This window comes from Larus michahellis, chromosome 2, assembly GCF_964199755.1.
Source record: "Larus michahellis chromosome 2, bLarMic1.1, whole genome shotgun sequence".
Classification (NCBI taxonomy): domain Eukaryota; kingdom Metazoa; phylum Chordata; class Aves; order Charadriiformes; family Laridae; genus Larus; species Larus michahellis.
The window spans coordinates 121,966,764-121,994,199 of record NC_133897.1 but is presented as its reverse complement, the minus strand read 5'-3'; the positions used below and the strand labels follow the sequence as shown (position 1 = coordinate 121,994,199).

At 37.4% G+C, this 27,436-nt stretch overlaps 1 protein-coding gene across 5 annotated transcripts in view; it reads left to right on the top strand.

Moving 5' to 3' along the window:
- Positions 1-27,436, top strand: part of TRAPPC8 (trafficking protein particle complex subunit 8) — a 56,876-nt gene that overhangs the window by 16,004 nt on the left and 13,436 nt on the right. For 4 of the 5 annotated variants that reach the window (XM_074576912.1, XM_074576911.1, XM_074576910.1 and 1 more), the window contains 21 exons: positions 23-110; positions 1,608-1,855; positions 3,456-3,571; positions 4,726-4,876; positions 6,183-6,283; positions 7,780-7,885; positions 9,600-9,731; positions 11,856-12,080; positions 13,156-13,264; positions 14,026-14,220; positions 14,413-14,543; positions 15,595-15,669; positions 16,370-16,496; positions 17,455-17,612; positions 18,438-18,880; positions 22,000-22,147; positions 23,452-23,548; positions 24,439-24,507; positions 24,620-24,660; positions 26,405-26,590; positions 27,171-27,272. In XM_074576912.1, coding sequence (XP_074433013.1) covers positions 23-110; positions 1,608-1,855; positions 3,456-3,571; positions 4,726-4,876; positions 6,183-6,283; positions 7,780-7,885; positions 9,600-9,731; positions 11,856-12,080; positions 13,156-13,264; positions 14,026-14,220; positions 14,413-14,543; positions 15,595-15,669; positions 16,370-16,496; positions 17,455-17,612; positions 18,438-18,880; positions 22,000-22,147; positions 23,452-23,548; positions 24,439-24,507; positions 24,620-24,660; positions 26,405-26,590; positions 27,171-27,272 — 3,048 coding nt within the window. Of the gene's footprint in view, positions 1-22; positions 111-1,607; positions 1,856-3,455; positions 3,572-4,725; positions 4,877-6,182; positions 6,284-7,779; positions 7,886-9,599; positions 9,732-11,855; positions 12,081-13,155; positions 13,265-14,025; positions 14,221-14,412; positions 14,544-15,594; positions 15,670-16,369; positions 16,497-17,454; positions 17,613-18,437; positions 18,881-21,999; positions 22,148-22,407; positions 22,556-23,451; positions 23,549-24,438; positions 24,508-24,619; positions 24,661-26,404; positions 26,591-27,170; positions 27,273-27,436 lie in introns of those variants that run through there. The other variant, XM_074576913.1, reaches the window with a different exon arrangement.

Below are 27,436 nucleotides of genomic sequence, written 5' to 3'. Positions count from 1 at the left end.
TTTTTTTTTTCCCCCCTCACAGGATTGCTATGATGATTGTCCTTATACTGTCATTTCAAACAAGAATACTGATCACTTGATATCAGATGGCTTAGACAGTGAAATTAAAGGTATTTTTGTAACTTCTATCAAAATATTGAAGTGATAGCATTTATACAGCTGTCTCATGTCTTGGACAATAATCACTTAACTGATTTGTTGGGGAATTCAAAGTAATAACTTTCTAAGTGCTCAAAATTGATATAACCTGGTGTCCACAAAGAAAAATGCTGTGATGCTGATGTACTGGATTGGAGGTAATTGGTAGATGGGTATTGATGTATTGGGCTCATCTTCTGTAAGATGAAGCACATTGTCTGCAAACTCTAACAATTAAAACATGTAAACCTATGTTACTTTTTATTATTTTCATCATAATAAAAGTTCCAGTTAGTGTGCTCTGATGTAGCTTGGAAGCTGAGGTGTGTGCAGTGGTTTGGGTTTGTTTGTTTTTTTTTTTTTTGTTTTTGGTTTTAAATCTGGAAATGACTGAGTGTAGTGACTCACTTTGTAAGTTGGCTGGAAGAACTTGCCTCCCAATTGAACTCGTGGATGGCAGAGGACAGTAAATGAAATTGAGTGCAAATTAATGCCTGGCCTTTTTTTTTTTTTTTAAATTTTTAAGGCAGCTATGTAGGATTCAGATGAGAACCATCATCAAATAGGGAAGAAGTGGAGGTACCCCACGCTGTCTGGCCTCGCTCAGTCCAGACCCTTCAGACCTGACTTGAAAGGCATGGGGAGACCTTGCGTATGTAGGGGAACCTGCAGTTGTCTACAAAAGCGGCTTTGTAGGGCATTACAGCCCAGATGTAGCCTGCAAGCTGCTGTTTGAATTTTGTATACCCTGGCTTATGTTTCATGAGTAAAATCCATTAAGAACTTGCTTTCACAGCTCAGTGTTGCTCAGTGCTAGCTAGGGCTAGATAAAGCAAGCTGATTTTCTTGTATAGAAAGGAGTTAATCAATAAGAGAGCTATTTAAATCTTAGGGTGAAATGTTGTCTTTGTCTAGTTTGGATAGCTAGATGCAGTAGTGGTCAGCAGCTCTTTTCACTGAACTAAGAGGACTTTGAAGGAGGTTATTTTACATCGTGATTGATTGGAGGGGCATGGAAAATCAGCTTGGTTTTTTTTAACCTTAGAACAGAAGCAGAAAAGAGTGAACGGATCCAATGGAGCTGTTGTAGTAACTGCAGCATTTCCAACTTTTTGAGAACATTTGACTTTGGTTTTAATGTTTTCATAATTTTCCTGCAGTATTGTTGATACTTGGGGATTCTTTGCCATGTAGTTGAGAACCAAAAATTTACTTATTTAGCCATGTTGGAGTTCCTGAGATTCCCTGAGGTTTCTGAAGAATTTCAGGAGTGATGTAATACTCAAGTAGTGCTCTGCTGCTGTCTGCTTAGCATTGATCTGTAGTGCAGAATAATTGGTGAATAGCTTTGCTTAACAGAGTTCTGAGTAATGAAATCTTTAAAGTAGGCTAGTAAAAATGGTGTTTTAAAACCAAAATGTTTAAGTAACTTTATACTTATTGGGGTTTTTGTTTCAATCTTTGAATAGATGGCCTATCAAATAATTTTAAGACTCACCCCCTTCAACTGGATCATCCCAGTGGCAGTCTGGATAGTACGGATTACATGAAGGCTACTGCATCATTGCAAGACTCGAAGAAATCAAATTCTGGCACGCCTCATGGTGCTTGTTTAACACTCACAGATCACGATCGAATTAGACAGTTCATACAGGAATTCACATTTAGGGGACTTTTGCCACATATAGAGAAGACAATTCGGCAACTTAATGATCAGGTCAGTTTACTTTTAAAAATACTTTGTGCCGTAATAAGGAAAAACTGTTGGGGTATAAATCCAGTTATCCAAAAATCTGTTTTAAAATTATTACTTCCTTATGCATCTAATGATTCAATGATGTTATTGAAAACTGTAAGTAAATTGAACAGAAATAACGGAAATCATCATTTTTTGCTCAATTTGTCTTTAAAAAAAACCCCAAAACAAACAACAACCAAAAAAACCAACTTGTTTCAACAGAGCTTCAGTGCAAGGTGGCTTCTTGGTGAAAGCCTGTCTGAACTGTTATCAGGGTTATCCGTCCTCACTCCTAAAATCTTAGTATTTTTATGCTTCTGGACGATTCTGGCACAAGGAACAAAATGTACCTTTTGTGTTTCTACATTAGAATGCACAGCAAAAGTTAAGAAATGTGTATTCATCAATAATTGTCTGCCAAAAAGCTACATTCTTCCACCGCTGCTTCTTGACAGGGGGAGAAATGCACGGACACCCTAAATCATGCAGTTCTGTTTTGATCTCAGTAGTCTTTGCAACTGAATATTCTTCTCTCAAACTTATTGGAAGTTATAGTTATTATCATGCCTATGTTAAGTCAAGGACATGCATTAAAGTTATTTCCATCACAGTAAGGTCCTTCCTGAGTGTTTCACTTTTATATGGTCTTAAACAGTTGGAGAGATGGATTGACATAGATAATACAATCAAATTACAGTACTTAGCATTAGACTTGGACCCAAATATTAGTCTGTTATCTGAACTTTGTAATTTGATTGAATTGTCCATTCAGGTTATACTTTTAAGTATGAGGGGTTTTGATACGAAGTATCACATGCTGTAAGGAACACTTTCTCCCTGAATTGACAGTTGGGAGTTTCTATATGCTGACCATGTTTATGCTTGAAAAGTTTTATGAAGCCACCTAAAAAAAAAAAAAGTGCATACATAAAGCATAGAAAACAGCCTTACCATTAGGAATGTAGTATATGTTCCTAGTCGTGGTAAGAAAAGTTACATTTTCTTAAAAATTAGCTTTAAAAAGAGACGTAGTTGGCCCTATATCTTGGAAATGATAATTCCATGTGGAAGTTTCCTCGTTAGTGGCAATCATCTATAAGAATAAAGTTGTGTAATGTCGCGTGCAGGCATGACTGTACCCTTGACACTTGAAATCGATGTTTGCAGTATGGTGATGCTTTGGGTGGGTGATGAAGGGGAGAAAGTTCTGTCTTGAATTATGTACTTAATCTAGATTTTAGGCTGGACTGATACCAGAAATTAGATAATATGTTTAGATTTCAAATAGATACATCAAATGTTTTAGTTTTTAGTATTGAGATGTCTGCAGTTTGCAGCAACAATAGTGAAGTTTAGGTGTCTGACATAGAATAAATAAATTAATTGCAACTTCAGTGATTCATTCTAAAGGAGTGCGCTCTTGGTTATTTTATTGTTTTTGTTTATTTCTGTTTTATGAAAAAAAAACAAACCCAGAATTTGGAAAGCCTTAATGGAGCTTGAGGCTTTTATATTAGTTTAACTTTTATATAAGTGTATCTCTTGCAATGTAGTACTCTAATTTAGTGTCTCTTTGCAGTTAATATCCAGGAAAGGCTTGAGTCGATCACTGTTTTCTGCTACGAAAAAATGGTTTAGCGGCAGCAAGGTTCCAGAGAAGAGTATAAATGAACTGAAGAATACTTCTGGTTTGCTGTAAGTAATTTCAGTCCATACCTTTAGATATAAACCGAAAATAAACCTCGTTTTTTGGGGAGGGAAAGCCTGTGTTTATTTGGTGTTCTGCGAAGTGAAGTAAATCAGCAATATCGTAAGACTTTAATTGGAGAAATCATGAAAAGTACTATGCCTAAAACTGTACAATAACGCAGTAGCAGAACTTAAAGAAAAAGGGATAAAACAAACTATTTACAGACCCGTCTGCCTGCTATATTTACAGTGTAACTTTCTAAGTTACAAATAATGTACATTTTTAAGAGTAATAATAATAAAAAGAAGCTATGGTCTGCTGTAAGGTGGGGTGGTTTTTTTTTTTTTAGATTTCTACAAGCTTTTTTTATTCTTACTTAAGCGAAACACCATTTACTGCAGTTGCTTGATTGACTATTAAGTCTATTGCTTTTGCAAAAGTGTTTGAGAGCTAAATTAAGCTCTAGATATTACCTAGCCAAAGTTAATGTCCCTGACACTTATGTATGGCTTTAAATTTGTGTGCTGTATGTCTTTGGATTCATAATCAGAATGTTGTTAATTTCAACTTCCTGTATTGAACTTGCAAGCATGGTTTGCCTCCTACAAAGTTTGACTAACAAGTGTCTGTGAAAATGTATTTGATCTTCACTTGAAGTGATTCTTATCTATTTGACTAATCAAAAGATAGACTGATGCTTGCGGAGGACAGGAACTTGCATAGTGTTTTAGTGGATTTTTTTCTTTCAAAAGAAATGGTGAGAAATAACAGCTACATCTAGATGAACAGTCAAAGTCCTCTTTTTTTTTTTTTCCTTCTCAAAGCTCTGTTTAGCTTTAACGGTTAATCTTCCTGAGCAGTTTCAGTGATAGCTGCATACTTTTTTTCAGTATTTCTTAGCTAAGAGAAATGCTTGCTTTCAATGTTAGTGGAGCAGTGAATTTCATTAATCAGAAAGTAGGGTGTGTAACCAAGTTACATGTGGTAGAAAGGAAGCAGCTTTACTTTTCTTAGCTGTTTTTTAGGTGAGGCTGAAGCAATGCAGTTTTTATTCCTACTCTGTGAATAGAAATTAAGATGAGATGGGAAGACTTTATAGAGCATGTCTTGCTCTATTTATTAAAATTATGACTTTGAATTTAAATATTTGTATTTATAGGTATCCACCAGAAGCACCAGAGCTTCAAATCCGGAAAATGGCAGACTTGTGCTTTTTGGTGCAACACTATGAACTTGCATATAGCTGTTACCATACAGCAAAGAAAGACTTCTTAAATGATCAGGCAATGCTTTATGCAGCTGGAGCACTGGTTGGTACTTCACATAACATAAACATTCTGTAAACTTTTCTTAATAATCTCTAATATTTGTCTGAAGGTAACAAAATTCAGTCTCTTCCCTCCACCTCCAAATTTACAAGGGTCTTGCCAAATTTGCTGCATATCTTCAGGAAATGCTAATGTGTTCTCAAATCTATTGGCCGTTTTATGAACGGAGTACAGGTGTGAATAAAAGTTGAAGACTTAATTCTTAAAATGTGAAATATGAAAGGAGCAACCTCCAGCAAAATGGATCTTTAAACTTGTAGTCTGATAACTCGAACAGGTGTGAAATGATTTTATAATATCTCTTTTAGACTTCGGCAAAATACTTATTTGCCAGGAAGTCAAGACTATGTCACTATAAATATGGTATTGTACCTTCTTTTTGGTTAAGACTCTTGAGTGATACAGTTTGAGTCTGTCACTACTGAACTTCACTGTAAACACATACTCATTCATTGATTTCTCTTGAGAGTGAAGATATATGTGACTAAAATAATTTTCAATAAGATAAATGGGAGCACTGGGGGACAATAAGCTTGTTTTAACAATTGTTAGAAACTGTCTTGTAGGCTTTAGTCTGATTAGCTTGATTTAATTTGAAACTACATTGTAGAGCTATGGAAGCATTCTTGTATACACTGTCCCATCTTGATGTAAAACCTTTACATAAATGTCTATTTTTGCAGTACAGAGAGTTGCTCTGCATTTGGATAATCTGAAAAGTTATCTTAATTTCTTAATGAATGGTTTGTAGAGGTCTTAATTATGAATTTTTGCAACCTACAAGTCTTAGTCTTATTGCAGGAAAACTTTGCTATCCTATCTTCACCCCGTAAGTAAAGAAGTAAAATTTCAGAGTGCACGTTTTACAAGTGTTTCCTTGGAAGCTAAGAATGTAACTTCATTTAAGCAAAACTCAGAAAACAGTCCTCATCTTAAAATAGTGCTACTTTATCAGAAAGATTGTTCCTGCAATATGAAATTACCTCTTGGACTTGTAAGGCAGTACTGAATCAATGCTTCTGCATAGTGTTGAGGGTACCATCAACTGAAAACACTTCTGTGAGTGTGTATAACTCTTTTACTGCTGTCTAGTTAATTACAAGCAGAGCCATAAATAGGCTATTTTATTAAACCTTTTATCAGTTATAGTGGGTTGGATACACTTCTATATGCAAGTAACTGATTATATGATGACCTTGAATGAGTAACGGAAACATGTTCCTCAGCACTTTGAGGCTTACAGTTTTTTTGAAAAAACTACAGTGACAGTACTGAATTTCACTTGTAGGAAATGGCAGCAGTATCAGCTTTTCTTCAGCCTGGAGCTCCTAGACCGTATCCTGCTCACTATATGGAAACAGCGATTCAGACCTATCGAGATATCTGCAAGTATGTTGTTTACTTTCATACTGATCCAATGAAAGTTGAAAGACCTGGTGGCTCGACTTTCTTCCCCTGCACAGTGATAGTGCCAGATGACTAAAAGATCACAGAATGATGGTAACTTTTTATAGAGTAAGATGTGTTAGTTTAGCTGGGATAACATTGGAAGGGGTTCTGTGCTGTTCTGAACAGAGTGCTTATTGAACTTGTGTATTGGATTTACTTGGAAGATTTTGGTAGTGGGGTGGCTGCAGGGGTGGCTTCTGGAGAACACAGCAGGAGCTGCCCCTCTGTTGGACAGAGACAGTTTTCACCCAGTTCCAAAGTGGTCTTGCTGCTGCCCAAGTCTCAGCCTGTCAGTGGTGCTGGTGATGCCTTTGTGACATACTTAAGAAAGGGTAAAAACAGCAGCAGCTGTGAGAGAGGAGTGAGAAATGAGAGAAACAGCCCTGCAGACACCAAGGTCAATGAGGAAGTAGGGGGAGGAGGTGCTTCCTTGCAGCTGGTGGACAAGACCATGGTGAAGTAGGCTGTCCCTGTGCAGTCCATGGAGGACCACAGTAGAACAGGGATCCACACTGCAGCTCGTGGAGGACCCAGTGCCGGAACAGGTGAATGTGCCCTGAAAGAAGCTGCAGCCTGTGGAGAGTCTACACCAGAGCAGATTCCTGTCAGGACCTGGGACGCATGGGGAACCCCCACTGGAACAGTCTGTTCCTGAAGGACTGTACCCCATGGAAAGGACCCATCCTGGAGCAATTCTTGAAGAACTCTGTGGGAGGGACACCGCACTGGAGCAGGGGAAGAACATGAGGAGGAAGGAGCATCAGATATGAAATGTTAGGAACTAACTGCAACTACTTTTCTGTGTCCCTCTGCCCTGCTTGGCGGGAGGATGAGGTAGAAGAGTTGGGAGTGAAGTTGAGCCTGGGAAGAAGGAGGAGTTGAGGGAAGGTGTTCCAGTTTTGTTTTTAATTTATTGCTATCCTATTCTGTTATTGATTGGCAATAAATTAATTTAGTCTTCCCCAAACCAAGTCTGTTTTGCTTGTGACTAACTGGTGAGTGATCTCCCTGTCCTTATCTCAGCACATGAGCTTTTTAATGTAACTTTCTCCCCGAGTCTTGCTGAGGAGGGGATGTGATAGAGCAGCGTGGTCAACCCAGCACAGCTTGTTTCTGGCTATTGGACTTGTTTATCAGATCGCTTAGTTGGTTTGATCATTTTAGTTGGTATTCTTATAAATACAGTACTGTCCTCTAAAATGCTCTCTAGCTTTGACTTTTGAAAAGCTACTGTAATAGTAGGATAAGAAACTGTGTCAACCTGTATGTGGTTGTTTTGCAGGGGATGAACTTTCATATCTTTTAATTTAAGAAGGATAAACCATAGAACATCAGTCTGGTGTGATGTGGAGAAAATTTGTCAGTTTTGAGGTGAAAAGTTTTCCATGGTTTATTTTGATAAATATTTATTAACACATTTATGTTTTTTGCTTTAGGAACATGGTTCTGGCTGAACGTTGTGTGCTGCTTAGTGCTGAAATCTTAAAAAGTCAAAGCAAATATTCAGAAGCAGCTGCTCTTCTGATTCGTTTAACCAGTGAGGTAAAACACTTAGTAGCTTTTTCCACTCCTGCCCTTCCCCCTTTGTTTATTTACCCAAGCACTTCTAGGTTACATTCTAATTTTTGTTCTGTGATGTTTGCTAGCCCAAGGTAGCAAATGAGCTGCTGTAAAGCATGAAGCGAAGAAAACTCTGTTTACGCTTCAAGGGAAGAAACTAGTACTGTTACTCTTTTTCTTTCTAGTCAAATGATTTGCTTGACTTCTTTACATATCCAAATGTGCATTTGTTATCTTTGGATTTCTTTGACATCTGCTTAGCTCTTGTGTGGCATACTTTCAGTTTAAGAACTCACAGGTTAAAAGTATTAGCGTGGCTTGCCAGAGCCATAATGGGTACTATCCCACATATAATCAGAAGTGCTGTATAGTTTAAGTAACTAAGGCATTACTGGAGCTCAGCTGTTATGAATCATTAAAATCTTACTGTGTAAGTGAAAGCTAGTCTGAACACTTCTGTAATATTAAATGGTGGAAATTAAGCATGGAATTAACTTCTAATAGCCCAGAAAGGGTATTGCTTGAAAAAGAGTGAAACAAATGTAATACCAAAAAGGTATAGTGTCTTCTATGCAGCTTGAGAGGAAAGTCTAACTGGCAGTTAGTTCTGTCTTTGTGGCCAGCTGCACCAGATGTGATGCTTCTGAGATTTTTTTTCCTGGGATAGATTAAGCATCGAATAAATTTGCTTAGTTCTGTAAGTTTCTCTATCAAGTGCCATTGTAGCTTTATTCTTGCCCTTTCAACTTAAGCTTGCTACTAAAATTTATATGAACAGTAGAAGTTATTTAAGCAAGGAATTTAAGTAGTATTGGCTCTGCGCAATCATTTTACAACTTAAAATTATATCTATTATGCTTGTGGTGCCTTTTGGCAGTTGCAAGGAAAATCTTCACAGGATACTATATAGGTATCTCTGAGTGTATTTGTAGTCAAGAGACATACTTGGACCACACTGATAGCATGGAATTCAGTTGTGGTAAAATCAAGTAGATTCTGTTCTGATTGGTTGAATACAGCTGTGCCTTGGCATGAGAAGAGAAGGGCGTAATAATAAGAAATTGTACACTATTAAGAAATCATTCTGCTTCTTGTGATACAAATTCACTAAGTTCCACTGCTCCCTCTATTTTTCCTTCATCCTAGTAAAGCTCTTATTTTTTATTTCTAGCCTTAACTTCTGCAGGGGGAGGGAGGGGGAAAAGGTACTGCTTTAGAGCTAATGGTTAAGTGTTAGAAACAGTAGCATGAGTAACTGAAAAAGCAGAAAATATTTCTTTTGTCACAGAATCACAGAATGGCTTGGGTTGGAAGGGACCTTAAATATCATCTAGTTCCAACCCCCCTGCCCTCGGCAGGGACACCTCCCACTAGACCAGACTGCTCAAAGCCTCATCCAGCCTGGCCTTGAACACTTGTCACTTATACCGAAACAGGTTGATATGTAAATATCTTCACTGGGAAAAACTACCAGCGTGTTTGGTATTGAACACTATACATATAACAAAGTGAAAAATACTTTTAGCCTTTTTTCTTTTATCTGCACACATATACATAAATGTTTTTATATAAAAGAATCTTCAGCTTCACAGCACTGTTACAGCCTATTTTCCCTGTTAGCATTAAAAAAAGGCCACTGTTATCATCATGTTTGTATTCAACTTTGAGGTTAATTCTCCTTTTTGCTTTTAAATAGGATTCAGATCTTCGCAGCGCACTTCTGTTGGAGCAGGCAGCACACTGCTTCATAAACATGAGAAGTCCGATGGTTAGAAAATTTGCATTTCATATGATACTGGCTGGCCATAGGTTTAGTAAAGCAGGCCAGGTAAGTATTATCTTTCCACAGGGAAAATATGCTCAGTATTTGATACTTATTCTGAAAAACGTGTTAAATGTGTCATTAGTCTGGAAAAAGATGCCTGGCTTCTGACACTTTTGTATTAGTCAGAAGTATTCAGCTGTGTGATCTTCTGAAAATGACTTCTGTGTTGATCAGCATAGTCTTTTACTTCTGTATTTGAAGTAATGCTGAAGATCACTGACTCGAAACTGAAGTGATGTGTGTTTGCATCTCTGGGTCTCAGTCTTATAGACAGTGAAATATAAGGCTTTTTGTTTGGGCAAAGGAGTGTTTTTGCTCTTGAGAGAAGAGTGAGTTGTAGGAGTTAAGATTTGTTAAACTTTTAATTTATTATAATAATAGCAAAATTTAGATATCTGTTTTTCCTGGTGCCTTAACCACGGGCTTTTTAGTGGAGGCACAGGTGTATGAACAGTTACTACAAGACAAACTAAAGCATCTCTTTATGGCTGCTTAGACTTAAGTAGCAATTAAACCAATAGAAATCAGATTGGTTTTACTTCCATTCACATTGCTGCGCAGGCAGCTCTAACTGGTAAATAAACTCAAAAGTTTGGACATAACTTGTGTGCTTTATTTCTGCCACAGTTTTGGGATAGACTCTCTAAAGATCGCTTGTGCTTTATTCCTGCTGAGGGTAGTCACTGGAGTCCAGTTATGGGGCTGTTCCTGAATACAGTCAATTTCAGTTTACTGATAAGCTGTGAACCTGTGGTAGAAACAGGTTTGTATTGCGAATTGGTAATACAGGAGAACCCAGGCATCAGAATTCGGTTTGAAACAAAGCCCTGTGGTCTTGGGGGATGTTTTCCATTCTACTTTAATCTTGTTTTTGCCCTGATAAGGACCACAGAAAGTATTGTACTCTTGACTTCTGTATTTAAAATCACATGTGTGAAGAACAGTAGGAATGTTCCCCCCCACCTTGGCTTTCTTCATGTAGTAGTTTCCCTGTCTATTGTTATGACAATAGTACTGACAGGGAGCTGTTGATCACAGTTTTTTTATTTATTCTTTTATGTCTTACTCCTTTGCCTGGGAAAGCGCGTGCATTTTGTAAAGCTTTGACTTTGTCTTCATGTAACAGGTCTCTTGTTGTTTGTGTCTAATTCTTGTAGGGATTCTGGTTTCCAAGGGATACTTCTGCAGTGTTACAGTAAATGTAGGGTCCCCCCCCCCCGCCATATCCTTAGAGACACCAAAATATTAAATGCTGCTGAAGGGAAGTCAGGCAGGCTGATCAGCTGCATGCTGTAATACCATATTTTAAAGTGTCAGTAATATCTGCTGATGTTAAGGATTTACTGCTTGTACTCTGGTGTCATCACTATACCAATTTGAACATATCTTAGATTTTTCCCATTACAGCTGTAAATAAGGGAATGCTGTTCCCTTTTTTTTAGAAGCTAAGACTTGCCAGTACAGTGAATGTCTTTGTAGATGTTCAATACCTAGACTTGTGACTGAATGCCCTGGTCCCACTGTAGCTACAGGAAAGGAACTGTGGAGCTGACTGGGAGCAGAGCATCTATCTCCCAATGGGTGATGTGATTGGTAATTTTGTCTTCTGTGTACCGTAAGGCTGTGGTTTTGTTGGTTTGCTTTGCATGGATTTTGTCTGTAGCCTGGCTACTGAGCAACAATTGACTAGAAGTGTCACACTGGAAGTTCAGCTATGGAGTGAAATTAAATGTGTTAAATCTAGTTTATGTCCTGAGGCTTGGCGGTAGAGCTATGTAGACTTCAGCAGTCAGTCCTAAAGCAATGCAGAATGCTATTTTAGAAAGAGTCTTCTCTTGTGATTTAGCTTTTGTAACTTACTGCCTGTTACACTAGTCTTTGAAAAAAGTGAATTTAATCTGCAGGCTAGGCTCTGTACTGTAGGAACCAACACTTCTGTACTTAGATTAGTGTTGACCACGTGCTATGAGGTACAGATCTGCAAACATTACTCTTAGCATAGTGGGGGTGGTGGTAAAAACTTCAGTAGCTTTTTCTGACTTAATGTTCAATCTTCCTAATGCTAAAATTGCAATGAGTGGCTAATGGGATTATTTGAGAAATAATCTTTTTTTTTTTTCCTTGCAGAAAAAACATGCCTTACGTTGCTACTGTCAAGCCATGCAGGTTTACAAAGGGAAAGGCTGGTCCCTTGCAGAAGACCACATTAATTTCACTATTGGTCGCCAGTCCTTTACACTTCGTCAGCTTGACAATGCTGTGTCTGCCTTCAGGCATATTTTGATCAACGATAGTAAACAACCTCCAGCTCAGCAAGGAGCTTTTTTAAGAGAATATCTTTATGTTTATAAGGTAAATGACTTTTCATTGTCTTTATTCCTTGAGTAATCAGTAAGTTTATTACCAGTAACTCTTTATGAAGTCATTAAATGATTTTTCTGTCATACCTGCTTTGTTCCAGGGTCGTTTTATCTAGTTAATGTGTTCATTTTTTACTTTAGGCTTCAAAAACCCAAATATTCTGCATCTAGTGTGTATTAAGTGTACTTCCACTAATGCATATTAGTGTGATACTTTTTATGTGTTTTTATTACAGTAAAATTAATTCTTCCTTTTGAGGGTCATGGCCGAATTGCAGTTTGTGATAGTTGTTTCTTTCAGAAGAATTGGATCTGTTATGTTTTGATCAATTTATCAAAAGCCTCAAAAATCATTATAATAAATGTTTAATAAAGACTGGCTAGCTCTGTCACCTTTTCTGGTACTATAAAGTACTCTCCATCCAAGTTGTAGTGAATTTTATTAATTAGTATGGGTTTTTATAGATGAAGTGACTCATCAAGTTGGCTGTAAGTTTGTGAGTGATTCTGGATTGCAGTATACTATGTACATTATTGTGTGTTTAGTGCTGATATCACCTCACCACACAACTTGCAGCTGTATAGTTACTTACTGTCTTTTAAAGCTTGTAAACAGAATTTCTGTGGTCTTTACAAGTTGTGGTAGACCTTACTTGAGGCTGGTGTTTGAGTCCAGAGCTTAGCTGTGGTAAGTCTTGTGTAATGGTGGTGGTGTAGTCAACATAGCTTATCGAATTCTGAGTTAGAGAGTCAAGCTTTGCATCAAATAAAGCTTGTAACAGCCATGCAGCCACAATACTGATTAGATCATTATTCTCCTTTTTCCATAAAGTTTTCATGAACTTTAAACTCTTACTGAAGGAAAAAAATACCACTTCAGTCTGTCAAACCAGAAGAAACTATCAAAACAGTTAATTGAAATGATTAATTCCATTTTAAAAATACCACCTGTTCAAACTTTGACTGCTTATAACTTGGCTTCCTTATCATTCAGTTATTGGTAATGTACAGCATGGACATTATGTATTTGTATAATGGCATGACACCGTTTTCCTCCTTTGCTCCAGAATGTAACCCAGCTATCACCTGATGGTCCCTTGCCACAGCTTCCTTTACCATATATTAACAGCTCAGCAACCCGTGTTTTCTTTGGGCATGATCGAAGACCAGCAGAAGGTTAGAAAACTTTATGTAAACAGCTTAAATTCCCTTTTTTATGGAAACAAAATATATGCAAGAGTTGGTGTCATGTAAAAAAAAAAAAAATAAAAAATCTATCATTATGTAAAACTAACGTGACAAGGTAACTTCTTAAATCAGATTTCAAAAGAAAAGCTTAAGCTTAGTACCTACTCGCTAGTTGTCTTCAGACTTACAGTGTAAATATGAAATCTGCATTCATGGATGTGCCGACTTCCACTGTTTTTCATAGATGGAAAGCTTCAATGCAAGTCTGTAATGAACTTCATGAAAGGGGTTATTAATGTTTTAGCAAATGCTAGGTGCTATTGCCAATGCTAGAAATTAGCTTTACAGTTAACTTTCTCTTGGATGAAATGTTTGAAACTCTGTGATTGCTGAATGTGAAGTAAGCTGAGTGGAAATTCTTATGTAAACCAGGGCTCTACTGTGGGTCTGTATTCTGTCAAAAAGTAAAAATAATCTGTAAACTGAGTATACCATGTAGCATGCTAAAATCTTGGGTTTCCAAAATTTGCAAATAGAACTATACTCAAATTATCCTCACTATTGTCTTCCATGTGTATATTTGAAAATGTCTTGCAATTCTGTGACTTAAGTCAACTGTAACATAAAAATGACAGTGACTGAGAATTTAAGATATTTTAACAATACTTACCAAATTGCCAGTGCAGCCCTGTGTTGCAACTGTTACGTGCCACTGTTTTCATCTTCTAAGATTGTCTTACTCATACTAGGTGAAAAGCAGGCAGCTACGCATGTAAGTCTGGATCAGGAGTATGACTCGGAATCATCACAACAGTGGAAGGAACTCGAGGAGCAGATTGTTTCTGTGATAAACAAAGGAATAATACCTTCAAACTTTCAACCAACACAGTTCTGTTTAAATCGCTACTCAGATAACTCCAGATTTCCACTTGCTGTGATAGAAGGTAAAGTTAAGATTTATACACTTCAGAAATAAAGTGAATTAGATAAATATGTACGGTATTTCCTGTGTTATTGTAGACTTAAACTGATGTTCTTGTACAAGTTGTTTGCACAAGAATGGTTTGAGTTAAGTGAACCTTCAGATTGTGGTGAGGATAGCCTGTTGTCATTACTTTCTTGCACTTTTTTAATAGAACCAATAACTGTTGAAGTGTCCTTCCGAAACCCTCTGAAAGTTCCACTTCTTTTGACTGACCTTTCATTACTGTGGAAGTTTCAACCTAAAGACTTCAATGCAAAGCATGATGGAGAAACAAAAGAGCTGGTAAGGAAAGCTTCATCCTCATCCAACCAAAATCATACAGCTACAGTTCTAGAGTATATATGAACTTAAGTCTTCAAAAATCTGTAATATGAAAACAGCTGGTTTAAGTGTAAATTTAAAAAAAAAATGCAAAAAAAAGAGTAGCTATTGAATTTCTTTATGCATTGTTTAGGTTTTCCTAGATCCATAGGGCACAAAGCAATCAAGTTAACAAACATACAGTAATGAGTATTGTAAAGCTTAATACAAAGCAAAATACTTCCAACATTTCATTGTATGTGTAGTACATCTATTTTGAGTCACGCTAGCCTTGACCAGCAGAAATGACTTACAGTGTCAATAGGTATATTATCAAATACCTTTTTATTATTCGAGCTACTGTATGTAGTGAAAAAGACTGTCTGGTATGACATAGGAACATCGTGGTATCTTGATTAGAAGAAAAACAAAAATTTATTGTAATAAAAACTAATGTTTTGAATACTTTAGATACTACTGTTTAATTTAACACTTCAGCTAATATTGCCAAAACTTCCTTCTGAAGGGCTGTTCTCACATTCATATTTTTAAGGTTTTAATGTGTTCTAATACTGAATGTTACAGTAAATTTTGGTTTCCTGGCCAAAAGCATTTGGAACAGTGATCTCTAAAGGTGCTGTGTTTACCAGAGTTATGAATACGGTTTCATATAAATAAGCCTCAAGGATTACCATACTCTTTCCCTTCTGTTCTGCTCTGAACTGCTACTTTAATGGTATAATAAATAATTCTGTGAGCATTAGTGAAATTGACTGGGAATGGTTCCAATTTACAGTGATAAATCTTAAATTTCTCTCAAGTAAATGTTCACTGAGCTGTCTGTCTGCTTCTTTAATTCAAAAAGCCTGAGAAACTGGGCATACAACACTTACTGGTCCTAACTGCCTGCAGTTTGAAACTTGTGTGCTTTTTTTTTCCTTAAGCACTCTAGAAAAGGTGTGGGAAGTAATATTTATGGCAGTCTTTCTGCCTAGGAGTAATAGTATCTGAAAAAGCTGTTCCTTCTTTTCAGGGAACGTGCGATGATGATATGATAGGAACTGAAGCAATAGCAGAATTTTTAATTAATAGTGAGGAGACAAAAGTGGTAAGTATTATACTTTGTTTTAAAAATAGTCTTTTCAGTTGAACTTCAGGGTGGAGTTCAGACTTGTTATGATCTGAACTTAATGCTAAACTTGCGGAAGACTTTACTGATACATGAAGTACTAAAACTTCTGAATCTCATCAAGTGTCTATAAACATCTGAAGGGAGGATGTGACAAAACGAGAGGTAGTGGGCACAAACTGAAACATGGGAGGCTCCCCGTGAACATCAGGAAACAGTTTTGGTTTTTTTTCTGTGATGGTGACTGAGCACTGGGCAAGGGCTGCCCAGAGAGATTGTGCAGTCTCCATCCTTGGAGATGGTAAAAGCCATTTGGACGTGGTCCTGGGCAGCTGCCTCTAGGTGGCCCTACTTGAGCAGGCAAGCTCGACGAGATGACCTCCAGAGGTCCTTTCCAAGTTCAACTATTCTCTGATTCTGCCTCTGTTAATGTTAATTTTTGTTAAAATTTAGGATTCTTTCCTAATGTAATGAGCACCTCTTAGCTGTGGACTTTGATAAATTCTGTGTATATGAAACTTTGAATCCAGTAAATGACCTGTAGTTATTGTATGCAGTTACATCTGACACAACTATAAAGTAAATACAGCTGTGAGTGTCTTTAGCAATTGGGACATTTAAATGTAATAATACTTTTTTCTAGTAGCAACAACAACAAAAATTTAACATATCTCCACAGGCAAGACTAAAGCTCTTTCCCCATCAAACAGGGGAGCTACATATTCTGGGAGTCGTTTATAATCTTGGCACTGTTCAGGGTGCTGTGACATTAGATGGGATAGATCCTTCTGTTGGATTACAGACAGGTAAGTGCGTTACTCCCTTAAGCTTTGTGTCTCTGGAAGGGGGAGACATGGCATAGAACTAAATTCTAGTGTTTAACGTTTGAATATCATGATGCAAGGCCTTCCTTCAGGTAAGGATGTAGAAACAACTAGAACAGGAAAAGAATGAATTGTCACCTGTAGGAATCCCATTAGAAAGAAAGTAACCTCTGCCAAACCATACTTATTGTTCCTTTTAAATCTGGAAATTCTGAAGCCATTAAAAAAAAAATCAGAATTTAAAGATACCATCTATGCTTTGTTGAATCTATAACAGCTTTCACCGATTCCTTTGCCGTTCATTTTTCTTCTCAGTCTTTTTGCTTTGTTAGCTTTCAACTTTTGTCTAAATGAAGTTCTTTGCATAGATTCCCAAGTTTAAATTTGGCTGGCATAATTATTTGTTTAGCATCTTGACTTTATTTTGGTTCTTTCCTTTATATTATCATATAAATGTCTTATTGCATGTTACTTGATCTGTTTTGAGTCACTCATCTGCAACTCTCTCTCACAGGGAAAATTTAGTTGTGGGGAGAAACGGGCATTAAAGCCTATGTTTGAAAGCATCTAAAAGAAATAATGAAGCTTGGTTAGCTATCTACAGACTGTAAACCTTTGGAATAAAAAACATTTGGAGGGTGGTGGCCTGTCTTTGAAGGAAATAAAAATGTTTCAGGTGACCCTTCTATAAAAGGGCAGAGTAGGTTGGATAATGGATAACTGGCTGTCTGAACTTGCAACAGCAATGCGTTACGTGTGACAGTAAGCTTTGAATAGCTCTTTGTCAGTGATGCTGCTTAATCAATGAACACTGCATGTGCCCAATAACAGAAAAATCAAAATGATTTTTGAGATTGGGTAGGGAGCTTTGGATCACTTCTCAGAAAAAAGTTAGGAATTACTTTAAAAAAAAAATCAACCTTTTTAAAAATTGTTTCAGGAAAGTTTGTCTCCAATGGGTTATCTGTACGAGGACGGCAAGATTTAGAAATCCAAGGGCCTCGACTTAATAACACAAAAGAAGAAAAAACGTCTATTAAATATGGACCTGATCGACGTTTAGATCCCATTATTACGGAAGAAATGCCTTTGTTGGAGGTATGCAGCTACTTTCTGTTGGCAGTTTTGAGCAAATAACTGAACCTAGAGCTTATAAATGTAATTCTAACAATGAAGTCTTAGACTTTGTTTATGTCTGAATCTTTCCAGTTAACTTCTGATCTGTCAGCGCCAATCTTGTGTGGGGTTTTTTTTTTCAAGTGAAGCTTGAAGCCCCCAGATTAATATCCTTCTGAATTTGTTATATTCCATTTTGAATTTTAGTTGGCAATAGCTTTTGTAGCCAAATTTCAAAGTGAGAAGGAGTAGGCAAAGAAGCTTTTTTCTGTTTGCTTCCCATTCATCTAGAATAGTTCTTCAAGTTGGTTAATTAAAACACAGTGGTTTTCTTTACGAGGGTTGTTAAAATGACCTGATTAAGTGGTTAATGACAACACTCTACAGAATAGAATAGTTCAGCTGGAAGGAGCTTCCAGTGATTATCTAGTCCAGCTGCCTGACCAATTCAAAGCTGACCAGAAGTAAAAGCATGTTAAAGTTATTGTCCAAATGCCTTTTGAACATGACAGGCTTCGGCCATTGACCCCCTCTCTAGGAAGCCCATTCCAGTGTTTGACCACCCTCTCGGTAAAGAAATGCTTCCCGATGTCTGGTCTTAACCTCCCCCAGTGCAGCTTTGAGCCATTCCAACATGTGCTATCACTGGATACCAGGGAGAAGAGATCAGCGCCTCCCTCTCCACTTGCCCACCTCAGGAAGCTGTAGAGAGCAATATAGTTTAAATATGTTCATTGTTGTATTCATGCCCAATCGCAATGTGGTTCAGCGTTCAGGTTTTTTTTTCTCCTGTTCTCTCCCATACAGGTGTTCTTTATAAATTTTCCTACAGGGCTTCTCTGTGGAGAAATCAGAAAAGCATATGTAGAATTTGTGAATGTAAGCAAGTGTCCTCTTACCGCACTGAAGGTTGTGTCCAAGCATCCAGAATTCTTTACTTTTGGTGGAAATACTGCTGTTCTAACGCCACTAAGTCCTTCAGCTTCTGAAAACTGTAGTGCTTACAAGACTGTTGTGACGGATCCTACCTCTGTGCGTACAGCACTGCTATCTTCAGCTTCTTCTGTAGACTTTGGGGTTGGCACAGGAGGTCAGCCTGAAGTAATACACGTCCCACTTCCTGATGCTGTTCTTCTTCCTGGGGCTTCAGTTCAGCTGCCAATGTGGTTACGGGGACCAGATGAGGAAGGTGTTCATGAAATTAACTTTTTGTTTTACTATGAAAGTATTAAAAGACACTCAAAAATGTGGTAAGTTTTTATCATCTACTTTTTTGTCATGCTTATTGGACACATTATAAATGTTGTAAGCATACATGTAAATTTTACTGAATTTCTCTCATTTGCTGTGATGGTGTAAATGTGGCTGGTTATCTGCTATTCTAAGCAATAATTTTTTCTACTATAGGATCTAATTTCCGTATGAAATTACATAGCCTACACTTCTATCGAAGTGGTAATTACTAAAATTATTTAGTAGAAGGAGGATTAATGGAATAACGTTAATACAGACTCTTCGTATTTAATTTCTCTGGAAGCACATCTTTCTGAGGCATAGGGAGGAAAAACTCGTTAAGTGTTTCTGCATGCTATAAAACAATCTTGTATACTTTGAACAAAAGGTCTTGCTCTTCATTAGAATGTGGTTAGTAACTGTACTATGATGAAAGTTATTCTCTTTGAAGAGTTTAAATACCAAGTTTGACTTGCATGCTGTTGTATTGTTCCTTTTTAGACCATTTTGAGACAGTGGACAGTCAAATTTGACACCACAAGCTAACAAATAGTGCTTTCTTTGAACTTAACTTGAAAGGTAGCAAGTTGACTTTGTTTCACTTATTCCCAAATCCCACTCATGTCCCAGGCTAAGAAGGCTCAGAAGATAACTTTTTTGAGAAACCTGTTCTTCAAAGATTCTGGGCTGAATAGGCCTTTGTTCAGAAAGTGGAGATCAGTGTTCAGGAAGCCTTAGTGTAGCAATCTAGCGAACAGCCAAATTCAGAAATGAAGACTGTCTCTTTATCCCTTCTCTTTCACTCTTCTGGAAATACTGTTCTTGCATTGCTACCTTACAGCTGTTGGAGCTCATAGCTAGAGCTGAGAAAGTTGCCACAGGCTTTGTCTAGATTTAGTTTTTAGCCCACTAAGAATAATGGCCACAGATTTAATGAATGTTACTACTTAATTTTCTGGGAGAGAAATTTATGATGGAGCTGCATGTGCTAGATTTGTTTGTCTGGAGAATGTGTCTCTGCCCACCTTAAGAAGCTGTGCAGACAGTGGATCTGTAATCAGAGCTGGGGACCTGGTGTGGTTTAACCACAGCTGGCAGCTAAGCTCCACATGCCTGCTTGTTTGCTCCTTTTCCCCTGACAGGATGGGGGAGAGAATTGGAAGGGTAGAAGTGAGAACTTGTGGGTTGAGATAAGGCAGTTTAGGTAAAGCAAAAGCCATGCAAGCAAAGCAAAACAAAGAATTCATTCACTACTACTCATTGGCAGGCAGGTGTTCAGCCATCTCCAAGAAAGCAGGGCTCCATCATGTGTTATTTAAGACAAATGCTGTAACTCCAAATGTCCCCCGTACCTTCTTCCTCCTTAGTTTTATTGCTGAGCGTGACATCATATGGTATGGAATATCCCTTTGGTCAGTGGGGGTCAGTTGTCCTGGCTGTGTCTCCTCCCAGCTTCTTGTGTATCCCCAGCCCGCTCGCTGCCGGAGTGGTGTGAGGAGCAGAAAAGGCCTTGACTCTGTGAGCGCTGCTCAGCAATAATGAAAACATCCCTCTACTACCAACCCTGATTCTAGCACAAACCTAAAACATAGCCCCTTAGCAGCTACTGTGAAGAAACTGGACTCTTACTACAGCCAAAACCAACATACTTGAGTGTCTTTACTGTACATATTCAGGATGATGGTGGGGAGCAGGGCTACTCCAGATAACCTCTAGTTGCATGGACTGAATGTCTGCTTGTGGCTGGAGCTTGTTTTCCAGGCTAGTTCTGAGAAAGAAACCAAGTTCATGTGCTGTGAGACTGCTCTGTAATGTAAACCAAAGCAAAGTGAGTTGATCAAGAGAGTGGATCAGTGGCATGTTCTTGAAATTAAACTAAAAGCCATGCGAATGCACCCTTTGTTTAGATTTTTCTGTAGCTTTTGAAAAGCCAGTTAACTTTTCATTTGGCTTTAAACTAGTCTGTAGGAATAGGGAATTTGTTCCCCTACAATGTAGTTATTTTTCTTTCCTTTTTTTTTTTAAGAATAGAACTTATTTCTCCTCTGAGTTCATAGTATTCAGAAAGCAAGGTGTTTCAGAGATGGAAGGTGGTTGTTTAGGGAATATATTTGTTCCCTACTACATTGAAGTTTCCAGGAAAACTTAAGTGATGTGGTCTTGTTTAACAGTACTCTTTGTAGACTGAGCATAGCTTTTAAATTTTCAAAAAAACAATTTAGTTTGTGACACTTGAAAGTTACACAGACATCTGTGTATCTTTCTGAAGATTAACTGCGAAACTGTTAAGTTTATCCTGTAGATTGTGATGTTATGTTGAGTAGAGTTTAGGAAACCACTGATTCTTCCCCTCCCAAAACAAGTATTACGTGATGTTTCAGCATATTTAGTTGGTAATGTGTCAGACTTTTACATGCCTTTAATGTTTCCAAGTGGAAGTTATGGTAACACAAACTTCTACATGGGAAAAGCTCATGTGTTTGATGGTGTCCAAGAATGTAAGTTTATTCATCATTAGAAAAACAGGAAGATAACTTTTACAAAGGGCTTGTTGGCCTGGAAGTTGAGCTTGTCTGGAAAAAGGCAGGGCAGAGTAGTGATGGTTCTAGAAGTAAACTTCCAAGATTCTTGGTTCAGGGGAATTTGTTGAATGCAGTGGTATTCTGTCTAAATGCTTTTTAGTAAATATTTATGCAGGAGATGGGACTAACTAGTGGACCTCTTATGGTTTATTTACTCAAAAATTCTATTTTAAAAAGCATGTGGTGGCATTAAATAGTTCAGTGACATCCCTCTCCCAATACATGCCTGTTTGCTTTCACTGTGCCAGTTACCTTACACCAGAAATATTTTTGGTGTATTTTTTATCATGGTAACTTATGAACCTTTCTCCAGTATTTCAAAGTGGCTAAGAGATTGCATGTTTGAACAGCACTACCCATGCAGCATGACTATTAAAAATAATGTAGTTCTGATAGGAACCTAAAAAGTGTCTCTGGTTAAAAGGAATAAATTGTCTAATGGCCTTAGTATTGAAGGCAAACATAAAAGCTAAACTTCCTGATGACAAGTTCTGTATGGCAGTCCTGGTTGTTCAGAATGTCTCTTTTTTTTTTTTTTCTTCCACTTTTCCTAGTCATAGGGTATTAAGGCACACTGCAGTTATTTGTACTAGCCGGTCTCTGCATATTCGAGCTACTGTCTGCAGAAGTAATGCACTTGAAGATGAAGAAGGCAGAGGGGACAGTATGTTGGTGTTTGTGGATGTAGAAAATATCAATACCGTAAGTTCTTATTTTTAATAATACGGTTCTAAATCTCAGCAGATGTGTAATGTCACCACTAGAACCAAGACTTAAGTAAAAGGTTTTTTACAACTATTCTGCAAATGCTAAGTAAACCTTGCATATTTAATCATTCCAGTTACTGTTGGGAAGAGAATACTGACATTAAGTTATATCTCAACTCTCTGGAAGTCTGCTTATAACTGTCTCTGTTCTAAGTGAATTACAGTACTGTAGCCCGGAGTCTTTTTTTCTTTTAGGAAGACTTATTCCAAATTAATGAATGTTGTTGACGATCACAGCTTTCAAGATAGTTCTGAACGAGATGTGTGCCCCCTGCAACCTTTCAGTGAAAACACTGCTGGAATAAGTGGTATTGTGAAGTCAAAAATTTAAGCTCCAAGTTGAAGGAAGCTTCTGTGTTTACATGTATTACCAAGTTCTAAAAGATGTTTTTTGCAAATATAATCCAAATACAGATATGTCTGTATCCATATATGTTGTGATCTGTTGACTTAGCAAAGCAGACTAAAATACTTCATTCTGTCATACCACACTAATTTAAATTTACTCATTTTTTTGGTAAACCTGCTCCCATTTTTTCAAGCAAGGTAATTGAATCCTCTGCTTAAAGAATTCCTAGACACTTAGCTGGTAGTGGAATCACTGACCTGATTTGTCATTTTGTTTCAAAGGTGTGTGCACTCGGCATTTTTTCTTCAGCTATGAAAGTGAATGTTGTCCAATCCTCCTTTGAGGAGGAAGGGATGTTTTATAAAGTACTTACAAAGTTATCAGATTACGTTGAGACTTAATTTTCCACTACCACTTTGCCCTTTCTGAGGAAGGAAACCAACACTGAAAGCTACTTTTCATTGTGTATATATGATAAAAAAAGTTCTTGAATTTCTGGGATTTACCAGCTAGCAATGTTCCTAAAGTAATCTTAAAAACTAAGTGGCCTTGTCGACAGTGTTCTGCATTGGAGTTAAAAGCCTAGTTTTTTTTATAGTTGTCTTAATCTAAAATACTAGCTTGTGGGTATTTTTCTGGGGGATCTTTTGTTTCCTCTTTGTGTGGCTTTGTTTACTGGAGTTGGAAGTTGCTGTGAGCTGGGACTGTTGTTTAACCTTACAGTGGGTCTTAAATCTCCTTATTTCTCCTTAGTATTGTATTATGGATGGTGTGAATAATGAGTTAAATTAAGATTCTAACAGTGCCACCTTGCAATGAACACTTCATGTGTTGTGGAACATCACAACTGTGACTGGTCTTATTTGACATAACTTTTGTTTTTTCCTTAGAGTGAGACTGGTGTTAAAGAATTTCATATAGTGCAAGTTTCAAGTAATAGCAAGCACTGGAAGCTTCAAAAATCTGTTAACATCTCTGAAGACAAAGGTGTGTATCTTTATCACCAAAAGGGTGGCAAGTCTTGCTTCTGTGTGATAAGGACTGTTAAAGGAATCATACAAGGAATTCAATTTGGCTTTCAGAATACTTACTTCTAAAAACTTTGTTTCAAACATACTACAGCCCTTCTTTTGTTAGTGTTTCAAGAAAAGTATATTGACAGATAACTTTCAGATATCATTAATTTTAAAAATAGGCTTAACTTACAGATAAATTATTTCTGTGAGGTAGAGAAATCCATGTCTGTGTTGGCTTATAACTTGCCTCACAAGAAATACGTTTCAGTGTTCCTTTACTTTTAGTTATTTATATCAGTGCTGGATTTAACTGAGCAACGGAGTATTTGGTAAGTGCTCTAGTCACTTATTAGAAACATACCAGAATTGCTACTGCTGTATCCTGCCTTAACTAATACAAGCTGCTAATTTTTGAAAAGGCTAACTATCCTGGACAAAAAAAAGTGCTGTTACTGTATCTGACAAATGTTATTATTACTTGTATGCTGACATTTTATGTACATCAGAATTGCTCTAGGCATGTATTCCTCTTGTATTAATATTGAGGGTGAACCATTTATGTAAAACTGAATCTTTTGTCTTCTGTTCCTTCTTTCTTTGTATCTTTATGTATCATGACTCACTTCCTGCTCTAGAAGTAGATGGAAGGGGTCAGCAGAAGATGCATCTTCTTTACTACCATACAGTCACAGAAAATGCAACATCTTTACTACCATGCAGTTGCTCTGCTTGATTAGTTGTGCTTCTTGAGTATCATCAGTGTGTGTTTTATTTGTGGATTTTAAAGGCTGACTTTTGGCTAATCAGGAGGGAATCTGATTATGCTGAGGGGGAAAAAATCTTGCAATCTTTTTCTTTCAGATACTAAACTTGCTAGCAGAGAGAGAGCGAAGTTATGCTTTAAAGCAGTAAGGTGCAAAAACTCAGAAGGTAGGTTTTCTCCTGAATACGGTAATGTTTTGAAGAAAATACCATTTGGATGCTGTATGCTGAAGTAACTTCTCGTGATGCTGAAACAATGCCTTCTCTTTTTATCCCTCAGAAAATTACACATTTGCAGACATTGTCTTTGGAAATGAACAGGTAGGTGAACTGGTGCAACTGCATATTTAGTCTTGTGCAAGGTATCCCTGTCATGTGCAAGTATCCCAGTGAAAGCCTCTTCTAAAATTCAAAAATGGGAACAGTGTGTTAATAGTTGGGAAGATGAGTTTTGCACGTCAGAAACTGTTGGTCTTCCAGGTCAACTCTTTTGCAAAGAGAAGGTAAGGTTGCATAGGCTAGTGGGTAGCCTGGAATTTTAACTCCACAGCTGAACTAATTTGCTAGTGCATTGTGATGCTAATTTCTTTGCTAATGTTTTCCTTCCTTTCCAACTCTTCAGAGCAGTTCTTCTGAATATTTCCCAGCTTGCTAGTTTTCTAGTAGAGATCTGCGGATATCAGATTCTTGTTCTATTGTTTTTTTCTTAATTATATTTTTATAAGATAAGTTAAAAACTCTAATTAGAGCTTATTCTAAAAATAATCTGGAAACCTCTGATGAATGTTGGTACCAAAATTTCAAAACTGCTGATGTAGGTTGCAAGCAGTTCAAGGAGTCTGTTTCTTTGATTTTTCTTTAAAAAAAAAAAAAACAAAAAAAAACCCAACACTTTAAGATTCTAAACTGTCATGCTCTTTTAATCTTTTTAAGCATACAGGTGTTGTTTGAAGAAGAATCCTTTTAGCAAATGCCCTTGGTACAGTGAATGCTTTCTCAAAATGTGAGGAAAGTAGGCCACTTGCATCAGATCAGAAATTTACATCAGCATAGTGGATTTAGTTAGCTGGATTTCAGACTGCCTATGAAATTTCAGACTGCCTTATGCTGAGTGTACGCTTTTCATATATGTATCCAGCTTTTAAAAGCCAAAGAAAACCTACTCAGTGCCACTTCATTTTTTGGGAGTATAAATTTGAAGTTAGGACTAAAAATCTGAGGTAGATGATCCCTCTTTGCATTTTCAAAGTTGGATGAACTGCATGAACTTCAGCTTTATTATAAGAAAATGTTCTGTAATGGGGGGGTGGGCAGGGGGACCTCCCTTCTAGACAGTTACTCCAAAAGCAGATTTTTGTCTCCCTGGGTATGAGTATTCTGCTAATGCAACAATTAGCAGCTCTGCAACAGCATCTTGTGGAAAGGGGAACGTTTTTGAAAGGGAGGGGTTAGGAAGCTAAAGTCTTTTGTTTTTTACTTATCTTGCTGTCTCCAAGTATCATTGCTGTCAGTCTTAAAACCACTGCTTTCCTATCAAGCTTTTGGTGTTGGAAAAGCTCAGCATAAATGATAACAAACTTGACAAACAGCACAGTGCTTCTGCTGTGCCACTTGTACATGGGGAATATGCTATGCAATCTGCCTTCGCTGTTGCTAGCAAAATGTATGTTCCTAACTTTGATAATTCTAGCTAACCCGAATTAATAAGCAATAAAGACTTGTATGTGACTTATTTTGTGGGTTGGACACTTCAGCTCTCTCCACTATGCTTGATACATCACAGTAGGCTGTCTGGTGATAATCATCAAAGCCCTTATTTCCAATTCTGGTATTTGTAGTTTTGGGCCAATAATCTATAGCTCTTTTTCGCTTAGACAGTTCATTAGGTAGGGCTGATCTCTAACAGGGCAAGTATGGAAACCAAAATGTGTGGCATCCTGTAGGTTTGCAAGGAGAAGCAAGATGATGGAACTGAAGTACTACAGCAGTGAGCTGTGTTAGAGTAACTTGTGTTAGCTTGCATCCTGTTCTGAGAGCAGTCTTTCTTGCTTTTTTTTTCTTGCAGATAATAAGTTCAGCCAGTCCTTGTGCAGACTTTTTTTTTCAAAGCTTATCATCTGAATTTAAAAGAACGCATGTGCAGTCTCATACTCATGCTTCTCAAAGGGCTGTGAAGCAATCATTTGATGAGACAGTCCGATTGATACAAAGATGCAGTGAAGTTGATTTGAATGTTGTTGTACTGTGGAAGGTATGTATGGTTGTGGCCTTTGCAGTAATTTGGCTGTGAAGTATGACTGTTAGAAAAAAAATTTAATATGGCATCCTGAATTTCCGGAGTACTCATACAAAATTTATGGATGAATTTCTTTAGAGAGCAGTCAAATGAGCTAAAATGGTGTCAAGAAGCAAAGACAGTCTTAGTAGCTGTTACTGTAATAAGTATGCTTAAGTGGTTTTACGTTATTTTGGATGCACCCAGTTCTTACAAGTTCTCCTCTTAAAAGAGAAGATTCTGAAATCTTAAACTAAGATTTGTTAATGCTTGCTTTTATCATAGAACTGTAAGAGTAACCCAGTCTGCTTTGAAGAAGAGGATCTCATTTACCAGAATGTGAATATTAAGTAGTGGAAATCGGCAGTCTGTACTTCAGTAGTTGTCTGTGCTTTCAAAATTGGAAGCATAAACATAAAATAAATATGTCATGCCAGCCTTTAGGTTTTGAACAGTACAACATCTTTCACTTACGTTAGGGCGAAGTCAGTAGTTCTGTATTACGAAGCTTATGACGGTCTCTGGTCTGCTAATGTCTTTGTGTTGTGTTCTGTAGGCATATGTTGTGGAAGACAACAAGCAGCTTATTTTGGAGGGCCAGCATCATGTTGCCCTTAATACAGTTGGGAAGGAGGCTTTTTCGTTTCCTCAGAAGCAGGTAATCTGGTGTGAAGCTGTCCTTTACAATTGCTTGTTTCCCAAAATAGACTTGATGTGTTTTCTTGTAAATAAGTGGAATCACTTTGGGTGCTTTTGTACAATCTAACATCAGATATGTGTTATTGCTAAGTAATTCAGATTTACTTACTTCACCTTTGATTA